The 22,500-nt window shown below is 34.9% G+C and overlaps 1 protein-coding gene across 2 annotated transcripts in view; it reads right to left on the reverse strand.

Moving 5' to 3' along the window:
* The window catches only part of LOC122814819 (transcription factor Spi-B-like), a 288,582-nt gene that overhangs the window by 252,864 nt on the left and 13,218 nt on the right, over positions 1 to 22,500 (reverse strand). Inside the window, exon 2 of one of the 2 annotated variants that reach the window (XM_044087113.1) lies at positions 7,590 to 7,743. The exons of the other annotated variant lie outside the window; for it this stretch is intronic. Coding sequence (XP_043943048.1) covers positions 7,590 to 7,692 — 103 coding nt within the window. The 5' untranslated portion in view covers positions 7,693 to 7,743. The remainder of the gene's footprint in view (positions 1 to 7,589; positions 7,744 to 22,500) is intronic. 2 annotated transcript variants of the gene reach the window in all.

Consider the following 22,500-nt stretch of genomic DNA (forward strand, 5'->3'; position numbering starts at 1 on the left):
CTGAATTTCAACAGAAATGTATAAATGTCACACAAGAAAAATGCACTGAGGCAGCATAAGGAACAAAAATGTTATCACTGTGGTAAGATATCACATAACACAAATGACTGTTGATTTAAATAAAAGGACTGTAGAGCATTCCATAGACAAAACATGTATAGAGAATTATAATGCATAAAGGTAACTATTTGAAATGTTGGGACCTGCTAAAGTGACCCCAAAATGTGGAGATTGAATGACTGAAAGAACGGATTTACATATGTTAAGTCTGAGATGTCATTTCTCAAAATATTTCATTTTCTCCAAGGTATGGCAATCTTGGAACTGGTATATATACGTTCAGGGGGTGGGGAGCTTGCACCCCACATGGTAAGGTGTACGGGTAAAAAGTTTTATGGAGAAGAACGATTTTTCAGATTTACTCTTCTCTTGTATTTACAGTCTTTTTTTTCAGCATTTGTCACTCAGCATTTCGAGTGCCAAAATTTCAATAGGGAGGTAAATATAAACGGTGATAAAAGGCATGACAGTGCGAAACAGATACTATTGCAAGAGACATGATTAAAATGCAAGCCAAGAAATGTATATAGGTGGATAAAAAAAGATGATTTATCATGCCTGGGACTGTCCAGCATTTCACTTAGATTGTAGAATCACATGGGTCATGGCAGAGGTCAATTTCTTCAGGTAGCCACTACAAAAGACATCAGTATTGCTCAAAACCTATAATAGGAGAAAAGGTGCTTCCTAAAGGCATGATAAAACCTGATGTGGCTTACAGTGCCGGAACACATCAGTTGGCTTTGTTTGTGCAGCATAATGTTGGGTTAGCAGTATTCAGACAGGAGTGCCTGAGAAAACGTCATTTAGACTGGCAAATAAGTAAAACACTGAATGTATCAACTCCTAATAATACCACCACAATGCAAAAGAAGGGGGGAAGCAGAATTGAAATGTGTTCAGTTTTTGTTAGTTTAGTATTTAGAAATGGCTTAACTCTTTATCCAAAGAGGTCAGTAAAGAGAGAAACTCCTTTAATTTGTTGATAAGCTGTTTATTCTGAAATATATTTCGACCATTTACCTTATGTTGTGTCTTCAGTTTTCTATTATAACGATGTGTCATGGTAATGAAACACTCTGAGTATTACTTGTATGGAGCTGTCATGGTAATATGGGATCTTAGCATTCCCACTGTAATGATGCTGGAAACATTCCATTGTTATTTTAATGATTCTAGGATCTTTCTCTTGTCATGGCAATGATAGTGAGATCTTTACAACTGTTCTTTAATGCTGATAACCAAGTCCAAAGAACTACCAAATCTTCCACCAGCATGACCAAAAGTCTAGTGATTGCTTTTAATAACAAGTAAACTATATTAATAAATAAACATGGGGAAAAGAAGAAAAGTAAACGTTTAATGTTAAAAAAGCAATTAATTATCATACGTTTAATGTATTTCTACAATTTACATTTATATTAAGAAATACAAAACAGTTGATAAATGCTCAAAATTAAAAAAACACTGATTTTATTTTATTAATGTACTTATACATTAAACGATGATGCAATGGTAGGGGAGGGATTTTGTTGCTATATAAAGAAAGTGGGATGCTATGGTTTTTATCTCTGATGAAGTCCCAGATATTAGTGGAGGGATGAAAGCGCTCAAACTCAATAGAGTTATTTGATATTTTTTTTACCATGTTTTTTTTTTTTATTTTTGACTTGTATGGTGCTCTGTTCAAATTTAATTTGAGCAGTGGTGATATTTGCTAGACAAGTGCAGTTGCAGTTACTAGCTTTTGTTCATGGTCTTATAATGCTGCTGGATTCATCACATTTATTTCTCTAAGTTTGGAACTTGGTCCTAAGTATAGCATGGGGAAACCAACTAAAATGTCTTCCATTATTTATTTATTTACTGGCTTCCACTTCCACTCATGACCCTCATCCCCAGCTCCAAATGACTCAGAATATCTGACTGGGACAGAATGTTTTTATTTATTTATTTATTTATTTATTTGTTTATTAAATAAAATTTTATTTTTGACATTAAATACTTGACCAGTTTACGCACTAAATAATGAGGACCCAGCACTCCTTTTCTCGTGGAATGAAACCATGAAGTTCTATAAATCTGTTATTTCTTTCTGTATGTGTATAAGTATGCATATATGTATGTGTATAACTACTTTTGACTACCTTCATTTTTCTGAATTTGTCTTGCAACCTGATAGAATTTCTTTATGCCATCTGCTGAGTTACTTTCCAGAAGCTGGTTGAGTGCTTCTGATGCTTTATTCTTTGGTATTGCAGGTGCTCTCTTAGCTGCTTTGTTAGACAACCAGTATTCCTTCTTAGCTGGATCCATCTTTTCTATCTCCCCCTTTTTCCTTCACTCCTCCTTTCTTTTGATAACTTCCTGGGCTTCTATGTTTTTTCTGATGTACCTTCTTCTCATACCTAGCTGTTCTATAGTCTTCACACCTGCTGTTTTGGGATGCTGCCATTCTTACCTGTTCTATAGTCTTCACACATGCTGTTTTGGGATGCTGCCGTTCTTACCTGTTCTATAGTCTTCACACATGCTGTTTTGGGATGCTGCTGTTCTTACCTGTTCTATAGTCTTCACACATGCTGTTTTGGGATGCTGCCGTTCTTACCTGTTCTATAGTCTTCACACATGCTGTTTTGGGATGCTGCCGTTCTTACCTGTTCTATAGTCTTCACACATGCTGTTTTGGGATGCTGCCATTCTTACCTGTTCTATAGTCTTCACACATGCTGTTTTGGGATGCTGCCATTCTTACCTGTTCTATAGTCTTCACACATGCTGTGCTGTTTTGGGATGCTGCCATTCTTACCTGTTCTATAGTCTTCACACATGCTGTTTTGGGATGCTGCCGTTCTTACCTGTTCTATAGTCTTCACACATGCTGTTTTGGGATGCTGCCATTCTTACCTGTTCTATAGTCTTCACACATGCTGTTTTGGGATGCTGCCATTCTTACCTGTTCTATAGTCTTCACACATGCTGTTTTGGGATGCTGCCGTTCTTACCTGTTCTATAGTCTTCACACATGCTGTTTTGGGATGCTGCCGTTCTTACCTGTTCTATAGTCTTCACACATGCTGTTTTGGGATGCTGCCATTCTTACCTGTTCTATAGTCTTCACACATGCTGTTTTGGGATGCTGCCATTCTTACCTGTTCTATAGTCTTCACACATGCTGTTTTGGGATGCTGCCATTCTTACCTGTTCTATAGTCTTCACACATGCTGTTTTGGGATGCTGCCATTCTTCTTCTTCTTCAGTTCCACCAATTTACTCTTTTTGCTCCGGTCAGTTTCCATGTCTTCAGCCTAATATCTGCTGAACGTACAGCCTTCTCCCACCACTTCTTACAGATGACTGTGGTCTCCAGCAATTTATGTGGTTCGACTATTTCACTAGGGATGACTTTGCAATATCTGATTCTACACTAATGCCCTTTATTTACTAGGAGGAAGCTTGCCTGAGTTGCATGTTGACCATTCTTATATGTGATCTTTTGACTGTCTTTCTTGTTAAACAATGTATTGGCTACTATCAATCCATTTGCCAAACAGAAATCTAGAATCACCTCTCCTTTATTCCTGTTGCTCCATCCATGTGGATCCAGGCAGTCCTCAGATCCCATTCTGTCTGCACTAATATGAGCATTCAGGTACCTTATTATCATCAACTTATGCTGCTCTGCTTGATCTAGTAGGTCCTGCAACTATTGCCTGAATGCACCCTTTTCCATGCACTGGGACATAGCCTGAGATTATGAATACTTCCCTGTCTTTACAGTAGAGTCTTGCTGTCAGGAGGATATTATGAATTCTGACAATATCCCTAAATGTCTTCAGAAGACTTTCCCTCACCACTTTTAGTCTGTCCCCCTCCTGAATAGTAGACTCTAGATCCAAATCCAAGTGGATTTGCTGCACTGCCTTTCTAAGTTTCCTAGATACAGAGGGAGTTTAGCCTACTCCTTACCATCATTATCCACATCCAAGCTCTGTCCTGTCAAACAAACTATATTCAGTGTGTCGCTCTTTAGTTCATGTTTGACATGTCGATTGCTCGTATGTTCAACTTTCACTCAACAGAGCTATCCTAAGTAACCTGGCCAAAAAGGCTCTTGCTAGTCAGTAGCTAACTGAACCAAGGCTGAGTATCTAATTAAACCAAGGCTGATGGTTTATGAAAGGGATACACTGGCTGGTACAGGCACATAGACCCCATCCATCATTAGCATGGAGCCCTGGCCTAGGTTGTATACTTAAAAAATATTCTTTAAATTTACTGGGTGCTGCAAAGTGTACATTTAGGACTAGAATGTGTTCTATTATGCTTTCCTAACCTAGCAAGGCATTATTGTCCTTCTAAAAATCTGACATATTATTTATAATTATGTTACTGATACCTGTAGAAGACAGAATGCTATCAGCAACCCTCTTTCTGACCAGGTGCTCTGTGTCCAAGCCCATCTTTGAACAAACAGGGTAATCTGGATGAATGTATCTGTATATTAACATTACTTGATGCGTGACATATTCATTTCACTCAAGCTTTTGACATAGCCAGAAACCCATGGCCTTGTACTAACATTGTATCAACCTTTACTATACAGAAACAAACAAACAAGACTGTGAGCAGCATGCAAACTCAGTGATTAAGTCAACTTCCCCAAAACTCCAGGGTCCACCATTTAGTCCTGACCACAGGTCACCATCTGTGTGGTTCTCCCTCTGTCTGCATGGGATTTGTCTGGGTATTACACTTTCTGGTATCTCCCAAAAACATGTTGTTAGGCTGCTTGGAGAGGAAAGAAAGAAAGAAAGAAAGAAAGAAAGAAAGAAAGAAAGAAAGAAAGAAAGAAAGAAAGAAAGAAATGAAGGAAGGTAGTTCACCTTTTGCAACTTATGCATTCAGACTTTATCTTTAGTCCTTGTTTTTTTTTTGTCATTATGGTTTGACCTGAAATAAAATATACTACTGCAGCATTTACAACTTTAAAAGATCTGTTATTTTCTGATGATCTTCTACTATTTTTAATAATTTACTATTATGACTGTCCTCACTTTTTTACATTGTATGTATTTATTAATAATATCAACCCACTACACACAACTTCCTGTTTTCGGGACTCAGCTAAGACTGCTATCTGCTTAAGTAACTTTCTCCTACTCAAGGAGTAGGCAAAGGGAAATTGAGAGAATCAAACCCATGCCTCAGTATCAGTACTCATCAGTTATGTGTAATACCTGAATGTTAAGTTAAAATTTAACAAAGATTAATTTTCTTGTTCTATGAAAAGAGTTAACAATTCTGATCTGATTAAATAAATGAGTGAAATGTGGTCTCCCAATGAAGTTTGGCATCCTTATCTCTAGAGTCATATTGTTTTGATTCCCCAAGATTGAGTAATCATTACTAGGATTTTTGTTCTAAAGATATGTAATCAACTTTCATTTTCTATAATAGGCCAGTACAATATTGTAAACGGGACTATGCTGGCACATGTATATTACCCTCCGATGATGCGGGCTTCTCATTAACTGTTTTTTGGTTTAAGTGCTCAGTGGTTGAAATCTTTATCTTCAAAGGCAAAAAATGACAGAGATAAATGCAGTCACCTCACACATAAAGTAGTGCTGGTAGTTTTAAATTACTAAATGTATTTATGCCTTCTTAAGATTAAATTATTAAGTTTGAAGACCAGAGATTTGTCAAGGTATGAGACTGAGGAACCATTTTAAGTGATTAATACTATGTTTTTTTTCAGTTGTTCTCTACAGGACTTGTTATAACTTTCCTCCATTTGTTTAATTTACCTCAAGCTTTTTACTTAATATTTTGGGATATAATGTGTTTATTTATTTAATGTATATTTTTTATGATATTGATAGCCTTATAACAATGTGTCATGTTTTTATTTATTTGTTCATTTATTTATTTCTTTTTCATTTGCTTGCCATGTAACTAGACTAGTATGAGGGCCGTTTTCAGCAATGACCTGAGCTAGATGCATGAAAACAAAACAATAGTCTGTCATAGTGTGGAGCTCAAATATGCAAAACTAATAAATATAAAATAAGTAATTATATATACCTTATACAGCTTATCGATTTAATAAAAGGCAGCAATATAATATCCATTGTGGTGCACTGGGTTATCACAAACCAGATGGCAACATATAATATCGGATTATGTACAGGCCCAAAAAAGGAATATAATAGAAGGATTTCAAACTCATGAGTGAAAACCTTCAGGTAAAACCCTTGTTTATGGGACTATTATGGGACAGGAATGATACCATTTGATTTAAATAAACTATTTTCAAAAATATTTGAAGTGCTGGATTTTCATTGTTGGATTATATATCTATATCTTTCTACGTGTGTATGTATACGTGTATGTATATGTGTGTGTGTGTGTGTGTGTGTGTGTGTGTGTGTGTGTGTGTGTGTGTGTGTGTGCGTGTGTGTGTGTGTGTGTGTGTGTGTGTGTGTGTGTATATACAGTGCGTATATGTATATAAAGGTAGTAAATATATAATATATGTGTGTGTGTGTGTGTGTGTGTGTGTGTGTGTGTGTGTGTGTATGTGTATGTGAGTGTTTATACGCGCGCACACACACACACACACACACACACACACACACACACACGTATATTTATTCTGCAAATAAAGGAAGGCACATGTATTTGTGCAATCAGTATATGGCAGCCAGATATGCATAATCAAAGTGGTGCTCACCACAGAAAATACTTATTAGGCTTTATGTCAGCTGATTTGAGCCAGGGGATCACAAATCTGAAATCTTTACTTCTGGTTGCCTATAACCCTATCACAAGTTTGTACATATACAGTTCTTACATTGGCTAATGTATTGTTTATTAGTACATTATCAACTCGTGTATCTTTCTACTTGCACATGCTTTATTTAAGAATGAAATACCGTAACACTTTTTATCTAATATTTTAATAATTTAAGCAAGCTCTGTTACTTCCTATTGTTATGCAAATGTTCACTGAGCCTTTTCTCACTGTGCCTCCACTGAAAATGGGCTTAAACCCAGCTGGACATCCCAATTATCACAACAGAAACAAATGAAAACACATAAGCAGATACCTTGCAGCAACCACTTTTCTTAAAGGAATCTACAACTATGATAGTCTTTGTTACTGTGTAACCTGCTTCCCCACCTACATAAGGTTTTCTTTTTTTATCAAATTGCAAAAGCAGAAGTAATTTATGCTTTGAAGACTATTAATAATAAATAAAATTGCAGCTGCAAAACTATCAGCAGCCCCCTGAAAGGTGTAGGATCCATTAAAAGAAAACAGGCATCATAACCTTGCTTTTTATGTTACACAAATGGTAGTTTGTATTATACTTTAGAATGAACATGAAAAAATATTTGCATACTGTATGTTTTGTTATACTGAAGAATGGACCAGGACAAACAAATTTTAATATTTTTAACATAAATTGAAATGGAAAGTTAAAAATAAAATATTTTCTTCTTTCCAGTTTTAGTAATCATACCATACTGGACCAGTGGTACATCCCATGAGTGGATGTGGCTCTTGATAGTGGCTGATGTGAATCTGTGTTCTTCAGATTCTATAAAGGTGTGGCACAGATCCATGTGAAGTCTGTTGTTTCCCCTCTAAAATCCCTTTTTGCAGAATCATCAATTCTGATGAAAAACAAAAGAAAAAAAGCAAGAACTGTAAATTCTTGGAATGTGACCTCAGTATAACAGTCAGATGAGTGAGACAAGTGTTGAGTAAGAGATAATGGCAGATCCGATTAAGACATGGGATTTAATCCTGATACAAATAACAGCAACAGTGAGAGACTTAAGATTGTGAGAAAAGTAGATCACCAGTTATTTTACAAAGTGTTGTGATCCCGTAACTGCATGCATTGAATGGGATGCTTCCTGGTTAAGTAATTTAAGCCATGACTGGATATGGAGATCCATTGTCTCCTTGCAGCAATAAAAAAGAACAACATTGATTGCATTAAAAATATAGTAGGAAAAAAAGATTTTTCTTAAATATTGCAATTTGTGCTTATATGAGGAAAGTAAGCATTACCTAACAACTGCTCTAGCTAATGCCATATGTATTCTTTCTGCAAAGTTTTCCTGATGTCAAGAAATGGTAGAAGCAGACATTACAAAAATTAAGAAAGGAGAACAATTTAATAAGCAGAATAGAGAAGATAAAGCTAGAAAATACATCCACTCCATAGGTGTCATTGTTTTTAACTACAGTAGGAAAGAATGCACCTATTAATTGTTATTAAGTGTTCTGGTTCTATAGGTTGATGTTACCACTTAACGTTCAAGCCCAAATCTATTAGCTGGGATAATAAACTCAATAAAAACTACGAATGATGGGCATTCTGTTATCATAACTACACAGACATGATGCATGCAGCAAATTTGCAAAATTTGAATAAGATGGCTGAAAATGAGTGACTTGATATATACTATTTTACAGAAATAGACAAGATATGTTCTTGAGGAAAAAAACAAGCAAGGTACGGTTTGGATAACAGTAAAACTAAAACACAGAGGAACTTGTCTCAAAATGGAAACTATAAACAAATGTCTGATGATTCAGAAGTCTTAGGAGTCTAGGCGTTGTTGCTATCACCATCATCACATTGTTGAAATGAAGCCATGACTATCTGTATGCACATCAATGTGCACATTGTTCTAGAAAAAAATGGGGGTAAGGGGTAAGAAAGGCGGTAGAGCAGAAAGAGGAGTTGTAAGAGGATGTGTGTATACCCTTGTAACAAACGGAGATACTGCCAGCCCAGCTATTGGGAATTTTGTAAATAATTATATGCAATTTGTAAATATTAATACAATTATATAGAAGTGTTACAGAAGGAGATACTAGCAGGCCAGCTATCTGGAATTTTGTAAATAACTGTATGCCATTTGTGAATATCAACATGATTCATATGCTTGTGTTACAACCATATCAGAACTGTATGTTATGTGAATATCAAACTGCTGGTACAGAAGTGTGTGTTGAACAGGGTTTGTGCAGTGCTGAGCTTAGGAGATGTATCCACAGTGTACCCTACCAGAAGAGAACAGACGTGTATACACTATTGTAACTGTGTTAAGGTATATATTTTAGCAGTGGAAACTAAAACATAGAGGTTAACTTGCAAAACTTCAAGAAATTAGTTGAAATTAAATTGTTTTATAACTGGACCATAAAAGATGGTTTCAATGCAGTAAGGAGACAGGATGTCTAAAACTAGGGAACCTTCTGCATTGTTTTGTAAGTGTTTTACTGTTTTATGTCTTCCAGCAGCTACAAAGATCTGAGGGCATTTTTTTTTCACAGGGGAGATGCTAAATGCTGACAGTTTCTAGCAATGGGGATTTAGCTTGGGAGCTAAAATCAGATGACAAGAAGTGATAACATCCTGCAAGCTAACCCAGCAGTAATATTTAATATTAGTTTAAGAACTCTCGGAGAGAGACAGAGCATTCTGTATTTGTCTTTGACCTGACAACAACATCAGCTAGAAGATCCATTCACCACACTTGCTTGCTGTAAGTTTTTAGGGCATAGTCATTTTTTTACATATAGACAAGAATATAGTAAAGATTATTTTAGATGTTTTTCTTTATTTATCTGAGACTATACTGCAGTGTTGTTTCAAGTATTTCCTGTGATTTTGAACTCTGAAGTAACTGTGATTGTTTACTGAGTATTTTTTGTTCTTTTATTATTTATTATTAAATATATTTAAACCTTTCAATTGTGGCTGATCTGTCTAGAGATATTTAAGTTCTTAAAGTACTTGCATATCTATTTGGTGACACTGTGCAGGCCACTTATAATAACCTTGCTCTTGGTCAAACTACCATTAGTAGTAACAGTAGCATTACACAATAAGATTGGACACCCTTTGTTAAGGGCCTTACAGTAGCTGATAAGGACTGGCTGTTGGCGGTCCAAACGACCTTATAGTCTGGGCAAATGAGGGCTTAGCTATTAAACCTGTGCCAGCCTTTCCCAGGTATGTGTGTGTGTGTGTGTGTGTGTGTGTGTGTGTGTGTGTGTGTGTGTGTGTGTGTGTGTGTGTGTGTGTGTGTGTGTGTGTGTGTGTGTTTGTGTATAAATCAAATCTCAAAGAGTGTGTGTGTATCAGCTACTTGGGCAGGGACACAAAGCACTGGTTGGACAGGGAGGATGCTGGAGGTCTTGGCTTGGCCACTTAGCTGACGTCTCAACTCTATAGCTATGCCAGTGGGGAGTCTTACTGGGAATCTGGAGAAAGAGGGAGAAACCAGCCCCAGACTGACTCTGGTCTATGTGTGTTCTTAAGGGAAATTGCTCTTTACTTCCTACACAGAATTAAGGTTAGCACAGTGCAGCAAATACATTGCAGAAAAGTAAGTCATCTTGGAATTACAAACTGATTCTGTCATTCATAATGGGATAGATTATCTGTGTGGCAGGAGGTGTGCATCTGCTAATCACTGAGCATAGAATTAACACTGAAAGAGAAGTGTTGCTTGGTTTGGCAGCTGCTGACTGGAGGACTACAATGAAAATGTCAGGAAGGAAGGTTTGTTGTATGTATGTTTTATAAAAAAAAAATGAAATTAAAAAAAAAACACTGTCAAAAGGATCAACAAAATATCTTTTGTTTATTTCTTGCCATAGCTAATAATGCATGTGAGGAGATTTCAAGATGATAGGCTGAGTAAATGATCAAGAGAAAAATAGATTAATCTAGAAAGAAATAAAAAAATAGAAGAAAACAAAAAAGGAGCATAACACCATAGACATAAAACTGGAACTTTAAAATACAAAAACAAAAAACAGATAAAGGAAATCTGAACACACCATCATAAAAAAAAAAAAAAGAAATGTTCTAAATGCAAACAAGCAAACAAGCAGGTGAATGGACTGAAAAAGAGAAAAGGAGAGAATCAATATAGAAGGGTTATAACATTAATCAAGAAGAAAATGTGATTAATAATGTGGTCTATTGGAAAAACAATTAAAGACAGTAAAATAAAATGTTAGGATGTAGGTTTGAAAGTAAAAAAGAAGGTTAATGGATAAATAAATAATTTATTATAAATTAAGGAAAAGGGAAGCAAATAATCTTAGAATTGTATCTATCAATGTTAATAGTATAAAAAATTTATTAAGAAAGATTGTGGTGTTAGAATGGTATAATATGTGTGAGGTAGATTTAATAGTACTAGAGGATGTTAGGGGTGTAAATAATGAAGAAAGAGAACAGAGACTTTATGGATAAGAAGTATAATATGGAATATGTGTAGAGAAACACGTTCAGAGATTGCTATATTATACAGGGTGGAAATAAAAATATTGGATTATACTTTAGTTAAATTAGGAAAATTAACAGTAGTTGACTTTAGGTGGGAAGGGCAGGTTTACAGACCAATAGCAATATATGCTAATATAATATGTAAAGAAATAGATAAATTATTTCAAGAAATGCTTTAATGTGTTATAGCAAATACTGACATAGTGATAACAGGAGATTTTAATTGTTACTTGAGATGTAAAAAGCAAAAACAGAGATCAGATAAGAAAATAATGGAAGAAATAATAAAGTCTGTGAATTTAGAGTTATGGAACTTGAATACAGGTTCATATAGAAGAGGAAAATTTAAAACAGAAATAGATTACTTCTTAACATCTAAATCTATAAAAATAGTGATAGAATATGCAGTAGAAACAGTTGTTTTAGATCATTTGGCTGTGTGGATAGAAAACAAAAGAGAATAAAGAACATATAAAAATAGAGAGAGGTATAAAGAGAATTAATGAACAGTAGTAGAAAGAGAAAGGTAGAATAGATATAATAAAGTTATGGAAAGATCATTTCACTATGAGAGATTTTTATGATAATTGGCCAGAATGGCGAATAATACTTAAAGAGAAATATAAAAGAATGCATTTAATCTGTGAAAGCAGAAAAAGACACATAGAAAAAGGAATATACAGATACACAAAAATATGTTTTATACAGTCTGGACAGGAATGAAATTGAATATTTCAGAAAAGAAGAAGAGATATAGCAAAATAATCAAGAAATAATTAAAGATTTATTATATAAACAAAAATACTTTACAAGGAAAAAAGTAAGAAGTATTGCCATATTTGGGAAAAAGTAAAGAAACATAGTGGCATAATGACAGAAATGAAAAATAAAGATGGGGAAGTTGAAAGAGAACAAAGGAATACTATGAATATTGCAATGCAGTTTGTTAAAGAGATGGTGAAAAAACAAAGATAAAGAAAAAATAATTGTAGGATGAAACAGTTTACAAAATAAATTAATAGAGAGTTGGAAAAACAAATTATAATTAGGGATTTAGAGAACATAATGAAGAAAATAAATATAAATTCAGTAGCACGACCAGATGGTATAGGACAATTAATGTATAGGAATTTGATGCATTGACAGAAAGAAATTTTGGTAGAAGTATTTAATGAATGGTTAAATGATGGTATTTGTTATGCAGAAATATGTAGGGGTTGTGAGATTTATATGGAAAAAAGGAGAGGAGAAAGAAAGAAAAAATGGAGGCCAGTAATGTTGTGCAATAATGATCATAAGTTATTTATGAAGATAATACAAAAGGATTAGAACATATATTGAATTATGTAATGGAATAAAGTATTTATGGGATTAAAGGAAAAGGAAGCCAAGAATTATTAATGATAATTAGAGAAATGGTGGATGATATCAAGAAAAGACAAAAAAGAAGCAAAATTAATGGTGGCTGATATAAATAAAGCATCTGATTCAATAGAACATGAAACTTTATAGCACATAATGGAAGAATATAGTTGTAGTATATGAATAAAAAAGTATATGAGTCAGTATATAAAAATGCTAAAATTAGAATCCTGTTAAATGGGTGGCTAAGTGAAGAAACTGAAATGAAGAGAGGTTTAAAACACGAATGTCCATTTAGTAGTATTTTGTTTTTCATGGTCTTAAATTGTGTAGTAAGATAAATGAATAAATGGAAAAAAGCAAATATGTACAGGAAATTGGTATTTCATATACAATTATTATGTCTTATGCTGATGATATAATATTAATGGCTGCAAATAGAGAGAAAATGAAAGAGGTAATTATATATGTGCATAAAAATTGCAAGAAGGTGGATTAAAAATGAATAGTGAAAATGTAAGGGTCTTAGAGATCAGGAACAGTTAGAAGGAATACAATTTGGAAGAAAAAAGATGGCAATATTAGGAACTGATTTCTGTATATATCATGTATTAAATGGACAATGGGAGAACATTTTGAAAGAAGTATAGAGATTTAGTGTTATGCAGAACAGGTACAGGTTGTCTTTTGAGAAGAAAGTACATTTAATTAATACAATATGGTGGAAAAATATCATACATAGCTGGAGTATATACAATAGCAAGAGAACTGAAGAAGCGGTTTCATGAAATCTTTAGAGTCATGTCGGGAATCTAGGTTAAACCTAGTTAAAAGATAAGTGTCATATATGGATAAGGAGTATGGGATTTTTGGTTTATTGAAGCTGATAGTATATGGGTTTCACCAAATCTATACAAAGAATTAAAATGGATAAATGGAAAAGAAGGTAAGTTAGTAGTCTCAATATTCAGTAAAAATATGAATGAAAATGGTAATTAATAAAATTTAATAAAAGGGGGAAAGAATGGAGAAATGAAGAAAAAAGATGCATCGAGACAAAATAAAATATGGAAATTAAGTATACAGGGATAGGAGAAAATAGGAAAATATGATATAAAAATATAATGACGCAAAATTACTATGTGAACCCATGGGAACATCTAACAGAAGAGAAAGTAAAAGCTATAAAACAAAGAAATAAATGGTGTATGAAGAATGTTGTATGTCAAGATTTCTTCTGGAGGTTACAAATTAATAAGTTGCCATTAAAAGGAAATATACCGCATAAAAAGGTAAATGAAAGGGCATGTAACTTATGTGGTGAATTAAAAACAGCAGTACATGCTTTTTTAACATGTAAAATGGTTACAAATTAATGGGAATATAATAGAAAAGAATACTGTTTGAGAATTACAAGATTATAAACAAATAAATATGGATACGACTGAATATAGTAAGGAATATGTTAATAATTTGGATAGAAAAAATGTTTGTATTGTATAGATAATATGGAATGGGATGTTTAATGGAGATAGGATATTACCAAACATAATATAGAAAATCAAATGGTGGTTATGGAAAAAGTAGTGGGGGTCTATACAAATGTAAAATGTTAGTGATGGAAGAATGTAAATTTAATGTAATTATTGTACATATGTAAATTTATATACATTGTTGTATAGTAAAGTACCCCTACTCTTAGTGATAAGTGTCATAGGATCTTTTACATCCACATGAGCTCTTACCAACTCAAGCAGATAGTTCTTTCATTTAACGTCTCATCTGAAGGATGACACACTTTGGAGTGCAGCATGCCCTTAGGCAACACTGCAATGGCAACAATTTGAAAACTAATCCAGTTACCTGGAATGGGAATTGAATACACAACCTTCAGTAACAAAGGTGGGTATACTACCTGTTCAGCCACTAATACTTAACACAGTATACATTTGCAGGAATGCACAAACCTCTGCATCATTCAGCCATTCTCTGATATTGAACATGGAAAAGCAGTTGTATATAGGTGTTTGTGTGTTTATGTGTGCTCATGTGTGTCCATGTGCATTTGTACTGAAGGGTAGAGAGTCAGTTTAAGCCACACAGAGTACATCATGTTATTCATATAGCTTTCATATCCTCTGCTTAACTGGTGATGCTGCACTTTCCTGAACAGAATTCAACCACTCACAGCAGAGCAAGTGCCATTGAATTAATACTGCTTCCTGATGCAGGAAGGCACAGTACATGGCTTAATTTATTTACTGTCCAATACCTGATACCGAAATATAATAGGCATTCATGCAGTGACATATCGATCACATTGGTTTAAAAAAGTCTGTCAAAAATGCATATTAAGCACTTATAAATGAAGTGCTGATGCAGTGACATGGAAATGGGACTGTTATTTGGATGAAATAACAAAACCTATTGCTTTGGGGCATAATGAGTACTGTCAAAGGAGCAGCAGACTGATTATGAAATAAACTAATTATATATATATATTATCAGGAAGGTATAGTACAATATATAGTTAATTCATTCTGAAATAACCAATAGTGAAAAATAATGGTGCATAGGAAGAAGTTTATTCCATTGATTTCATAAGTACTATCAGCAACATTGATATACAGATATAAATGAAATCCAGAAACTATGCCATGGGAATGGAAATGTTATTAACTAAATCATTTTGCTACATAAAAGGTATCTGTTGTGTAGCAGCAGATTGAATTTGAAATAAAACAATTAATTACATTTATTTGCAAAAAAGTCAGAATGGGGCTACATAATTTATTCATTCTCTGATACTCAGTACTGAAAAGTAATAGGCAGTTAAGCAGGGGAGTTGCCCTGGGTGGAGCCAATTTCAAGAATAAGCAAGCAAACCTAAGCACAAAAGGCAAGTTTTGACAAGCTACAAACTATTACTTAACATGAGGTATATAAACTGGTCTAAAACAACAGCTGAAGGCTTCATTAGCATTCACAGAAGAAACAAGATTTCATGTATGACATTTTATGAATTTTAATAAAGCCTTCAGCTTATAGTGCTGGACCCCTTGCACATCTTCTGGGAGAAAATTTCAGACACATAAAGGAAAGCAAATTCACAAAACCTCCAGATGATACATATTTTGTGTGTCTAAACAAGTATTATGCAACTTATAAGCAAAGTTGTGGCACCTGGAACAAGGATGGCATTGGTGCACTGTACATGGCCCTCTTCAAAACAATCATTGAGTATATTACCCACTTCAGTATGTACCTGACCAGGTATATGCACCAATTGGAGCTTCCACAGAGGTTTATCACAAAAAATAATACAGGCCATAAACAACATGTCCTATCTGGACTGCCTTTAAATCCTGCCCTGTATACTGTATCGTACAGGCTACTGAAAGATGATAAATGCCAAGCATACAAATCAGCCTGTGATCCCACCATCATGGACTTGTTGCACATCCCTAAAACAAATATCAACAGAATTACTAAATCCAGGGACGTAAACCGTGTCTGCAGCATAATTAGGACATACTGGAGGGACAGGTATGTGTCTCAGAAACTACTCCTTCTCTGAAACAGGCTTCTCATGCATGTCAGACAGAGATCTTCCCTAACACAATTCAAGTGTAATTTGGACCAGTGGATGAGGCATCATAAATTTCCCCTAGCCTGGCATCTACATGTCTAATAGATAGATAGAGGTACTTGTAAATGCCTGACCACCCATGCGCAAGTCTACATACAACCAGTAGAACAACATTAGAGTATCAACCTGCCAGGTTTGTGAAGCAAGACTAGCCTTAACCCCACCCCACCCCGGGTCATTAGCCTAGTAATCACCTATGAGCCTATGAATCTGTAAGTCCTGCTGAATTAATATAGCTTCCACTGAAAGGAAAAATATAGCTTCCACTCAAAGGAATAGTCAATGCACTATATCACTCATTCATTTTGCAATACAAAATATAAAAAGAAAAATCTAGCAAAGCTAGACTTCTAACTATGTGATACTTTAGGCCTCATGGGATATATGCAAATCACCCTTTAAGGATATCAGGTATTTCTGTTAAATGGCAATTCTGAATGTCCATGACTTTTTCTTTCATTTTTAAGTCTGTTTATTGACAAGTTCAGGCCATTAAAGCCAATCCCCTCTAGCTGTGGACATGCATGTTTCTGCCTTCTTATGACATCATCAGCACAGCAGAAGAGGAATTTTTGACCTATGGAAATACAGGGTTGTCATACCCAGCTGATGTCCATAAATATTAGGGTGTCTACAAAATATTCCAACTAACAAACTAAAACAAAGAGTAAAAAGGTTACACAGATAAAACACAAATAGAAACATATAGGAAAGCTAGACTTCTGTGTGATACCTTAAACCTCTTGCATCAGAGGCCTCGTGGGATATATGCAAATCACCCTTTACAGATATCAGGTCTTTCAGCTAAATGGCAATTCTGAATGTCCATGACTTTTTCTTTTACTTTCATTTTTAAGTCTATTTATGGACAAGTTCAGGCCATTAAAGCCAAACCCCTCTAGCTGTGGACATGCATGTTTCTGCCTTCTTATGACATCATCAGCACAGCATAAGAGGAATGTTTGACCTTTGGAAACACAGGGTTGTCATACCCAGCAGATGTCCATAAACATTAGGGTGTCTACAAAATATCCCAACTAACAAACTAAAACAAAGAGTAAAAAGGTCACACAGCTAACCAACTGGTTAAAAAAACACAAACAGAAAAATCTAGCAAAGCTAGACTTCTAACTGTGTGATACCTTAAACCACTTTCTAACTGCAAACCTCTTTCGAACTGTGATACCTTAAACCTCTTTCTAACTGTGTGATAAAAGTCATGGACATTCAGAATTGCCATTTAGCTGAAACACCTGATATCCTTAAAGGGTGATTTGCATATATCCCATGAGGCCTCTGATGCAAGAGGTTTAAGGTATCACACAGTTAGAAGTCCAGCTTTGCTAGATTTTTCTTTTTGTGTTTTTAACCAGTTGGTTATCTGTGTGACCTTTTTACTCTTTGCAATACAATATATGGAAAAATAATTACAGTTGTACAGAGGGAAAGAGACATTCACAATGCTTCCACAGGTTCAGAAGCACTTGCAAATAGTGGCAAATATAATGCTAAAACAGCGATCTGAAATTGGCAATATTATTTTAAGTAAAACAACAAAATATTTTTTTTTTGCTGCACAATAAGTACTTGTTAAGTGACAGCATATTTATTTTGAAATAAAGCAATTAATTATATGCATTTACTGGAAAGCACAATCAATATCATTATTCATTCATGTACCACATAATTAATAGGCAGTTCAGTTGTGGGAGTCATTTACATTGTTTTTCCAAGCATTACTTGCTGTTATAACAAATAGTTGAAATTAAAAGCCTGAGGCAGTGCTGTTGAATGAAGATATTGTTTTATGTGAAATAATAAATCATTTTGTTCCATAATATGCTTTAATAATAGCAGGTTGACTTTTAAAATAACCAATTAATTGAATTTATTTGAGGGAAAAGAAAATGTTAATACACTTCTCTGCACAGATCATTTGCAGGAAAGTACAGTGGATTATGAAATGTGGCATGCAATTTTGCAGGGAAAAAAGTAATGAGTCATTATATGAACTGCTCAATTGCTGTCATTTAAAGCCAGTCACAGTTCTGCATGGGTCAGTTAATACACAGTGATAATGTAAAACACACCCAAATATTACCATCCATCCATCCATTCATCCTCAGCCCCTTTTTCCATTTTTCACATGGGGTCGGGGTGTCACTTCAACAGTGGCAATCATCTTGAGCCAAGGTTTACACTGCCAGGTGGCTAGCCCTGCCACAGCAGCTCATTCATACCACTCACTCGCAAACATACTTGCTCCTAGGGCCAATTTAGAGAGTCCAATCCACTTGTTGCATGTCGTTGGAATGTGGAAGGGAACCAGAGGATCCGGAGGAAACCCACACGACCACAGGGAGGATATACAGACTCCATACAGAAGGCACCCCAGCCAAGAATCGAACTGGAGAACCTGTTGCTGTGAGGTGACAATGCTAACTGGTCAGCACTGCTAAAGTACAATATGTACTTTTTAACTATTCAGAAGGCAATTAGTAAGCACAAAAATGGCCCTAAATTTGCTTCCACTCTGCCATGGCCAAGGCTCTTTTCTTCAATATTGTTCATAGAATGAAGTGCATAATCTTATTAGAAGTCATGAAGCAGTGCGTTCCTATTACCCTAACTAGGAAGAAAATCATTTGCATATTAGCCTGCCATAGCAAGTCTCTAACTGAAGCAGAAAGTGCTGTACTTTCAAACACATAAAAGTCAACATAAAAAGTGCTTATCTTTCAATAAAACCAGCACTATCTTGTTTAGTGTTCACAGAATGATAGCTTTAAGCAGCATTTGTCAACACAAAGCAAATACCCTATGTTTGTACAGTTGAGCCAGAGATCAAAATTCTTCTGGAGACTTCACCTTCATTCTTCACTCCACTGCACCGCCTTACTCATATATGCTAACTGTAACCCTAACCTTATCCTTATCCCTAACCCTCAGCCCTACACATTACATTACTCAATACAGACACACTTCACACATACTAGTACCATACCACGACAAAATGTCTGTCCCCTTCCCTAGCCCCTACTCTAACCCTAACCCACAAACCCTCACGCATAGCAAGAGAAGACATTAACAGAGCAAGAAAATACTGGCTTATATACAATTGCTATTAGGTATGCCAGTAGAGCCAGTCTCTTCCACATCAAGTTGGTCTTACCTTACTGCAAAACAATACATTAAATGCACTGTTTCTGCTGTATCTTGTAATAAGTGGCACTTTCTTTAGTTGTGCAGCTGTCCTCTACAACTATTCTCTCTGGTCACCCACAAGATATATACTGCATTTCAATATTTTCTTCCTTAAACTAAGTAACATAGCAAGCAACAACCCTGTAACCTGTCTGATAAAAACAAGCCATAGAATATAAAATATTTAACATTAGATTCTAATTGCACTGCTGATGAATAAACATATATATTTTTTGTTCATTACCATAGCTCAGGACCTGACTCTTTTCTCTAGGGACTAGCCCTGCTACAATCGGCTTCACTCCACTCCACACCCACACCCATATCATTAAATGTATTGACCAAAGCATATAACCTAACCCACCCCTACCTCCATATTATAAACACTATTGACCAAAACATATCATGTGACTCTTAAATACCCATGCAAATCAATATAGCCAACCAATTAAAACATAATAAATAACCAATTAATTACATCAGAAAACAACAAACGTGTTCCTCCATCATTCTCGTATCAATCTCCTCCTCAGTATGTGCATCCCAATATTTCTTTACAGTTTTCTTCACCCCATTTCCTCTCTATACTCTTCTGTACAACTATTTCACCCCCTCCCATCATGCATATACACCTATTTCCCCTAATAGTAACTTTAACTATCTTAAGCCAATTAACTACTTATGAGTCATGACCTCCCTACATTCAATCCATGTCCTCTACAAAAACTGAATTCCCCCCTGTCTACAGATATAACTCCCTAATCTGGCTACCCCTCTTTAGCATATACAAAATCCTGCTAAAAAAATATACATTACTAATCTACACCAAATACTAAACTCCACACTCCAGTGCAAAATTAAAGTACCAAAATTACATCTTCATAACCTCAAAAACTCCACCACCCACCCCAATAAACTAATAGAGAGTGGAGTACACCCCAACTCTGGCCCAATACTAGCCGCAGCTAAACAAACCAAACACCCAACCCACCCAAATCCCCTACATAAATACTGCCTTCCACAACAATCCTGTAAACACAACAAACCTCAATTTCTTCTTCCAGCCTAAAAGTATATAATCTCAATGCCCAAAGTATCTGCAATAAGATATCAGACCTTCATGCATGGATTGATTTTAGTCAACCCCACATCCTAGCTATCAATGAAACCTGATTAAGACCTGAAATTAAAGATGAAGAAATCATTCCTCCTGGTTACACCACCATTAGAAAAGACTGAATAGATATGGCCATTATCTTTCAAGCCACCTTACAAATCCATACCCATGTCCCAACTATCGTACAATACAGCAATGAAGAAATACAGATATCCAAACTCCACCGAAAGAATCAGAAATCCATAATCATTGTAGCTGCCTTCATCACCCACTCCCCTCAATATTATTTAGCTACTTGTCTCCACTTTCCAGCAAAGAACCATCCTTCTCAATAACCTTAACATAGATTAGACCTCTTACAAACGTAACTCTAACCCCCATAATATTAACCTCTATAACTACACTCAGCTGATCCAAAAAACAACAAGATTTGACAGTGTCCCAAAAGGAAAGCCATACTAGACTGCATACTCTCGACCAACCCTGAAAATTTAAGCTACCCAGCACCTTCCCAGACTCTGCAGTGATCATCAACCCCACCTGCATCAAGAGACAATATCATAAGCCTCCCAAACCCCTATACTTCAACTCTACCTGAAACTTAACCTGTTTTGATAAATTCATATTTAATGATAAACTTAAGACAATGTGACTGGGAACCCCTCAAATATCTGCCTCTAGATGAAGGTGTATTTCGCCTCAATAACTCCTTGTGAACCATACTAAACCAAGAAGCCTCAGAGAGGCATAAAAAAGTGAAAATAAATTTTGCCCCATGGATAACCCATCAAATGAAACAACTTATGAGAGACAAAGACAATGCCTGGAAACAATGGCACAGAGCTAGGACATACTCCTACATAGACAGCTATCAGTGCCTCAGAAAATTGCAGAAAGGTACAAGTTCATTATGAATAAAAAAAAAAAAAAAAACTAGCTTCCAACAGCATGCCATCCGAATACCTCAGTATAGTCAGTGACACCGTATATAGGAAAGCAAGATGTAGTCGATGCCAATAAGGAGGTGAAAAGCAGAACCCAGAGTTAATTGACAAACTCACAGCTAGGCAAACTGGAACCAAACGAAAAGCCACCACACGTTCTTCTCCCAAAACTTCTTTATTGACCTAGGTTTCGTTCTTACGAACTTCTTCAGAATACATACTACTGTCTCAACACAAGGTTTATATATTGTTTAATATATTGAATAATTATTTAATTGATGTCATTAATTTTCACTGATGGTTTCTTAAAGAAGAAATATCCCTTTTTCAGAACATTTCATGTATATAGAAAACTAATGCAACTATACTTATATAATAAACCTTAAAACAACTACATATATATGTATATCCTATTATATAAAAAATACTACTATAATATACTGAGGAAATTGTAACAACATTAACTAAAATATATACATATAATCAACTATGGTTTATGTAAAATGTCATGAAGCCATACCCTACCATTGAATATTTTTATATACTAACATATGCAGTATCCTATTAAATTTATAAAAAATTGTTATAAAAAATATGAAAATTCATAAAAAATTTTTCTTTTGAAGAAATTCAAACAACAAACACTGTTCTTACATTAATAACAATTGTAATGATACACTAACTCAATTTACCAATTGATCTAATGTAATGTAATATATAATTATACTATAAAATTTCCCTATTATAAAAATGTACAAAATAGACATTTGTTTCTAGTGCAGCTAACTAGTAATTGCCTTAAATAAATTTTAGATCTATATAAATGTATATGTA

This window comes from Protopterus annectens, chromosome 11.part0 (assembly GCF_019279795.1).
Source record: "Protopterus annectens isolate FY-2018-M chromosome 11.part0, PAN1.0, whole genome shotgun sequence".
Classification (NCBI taxonomy): Eukaryota; Metazoa; Chordata; order Ceratodontiformes; family Protopteridae; genus Protopterus; species Protopterus annectens.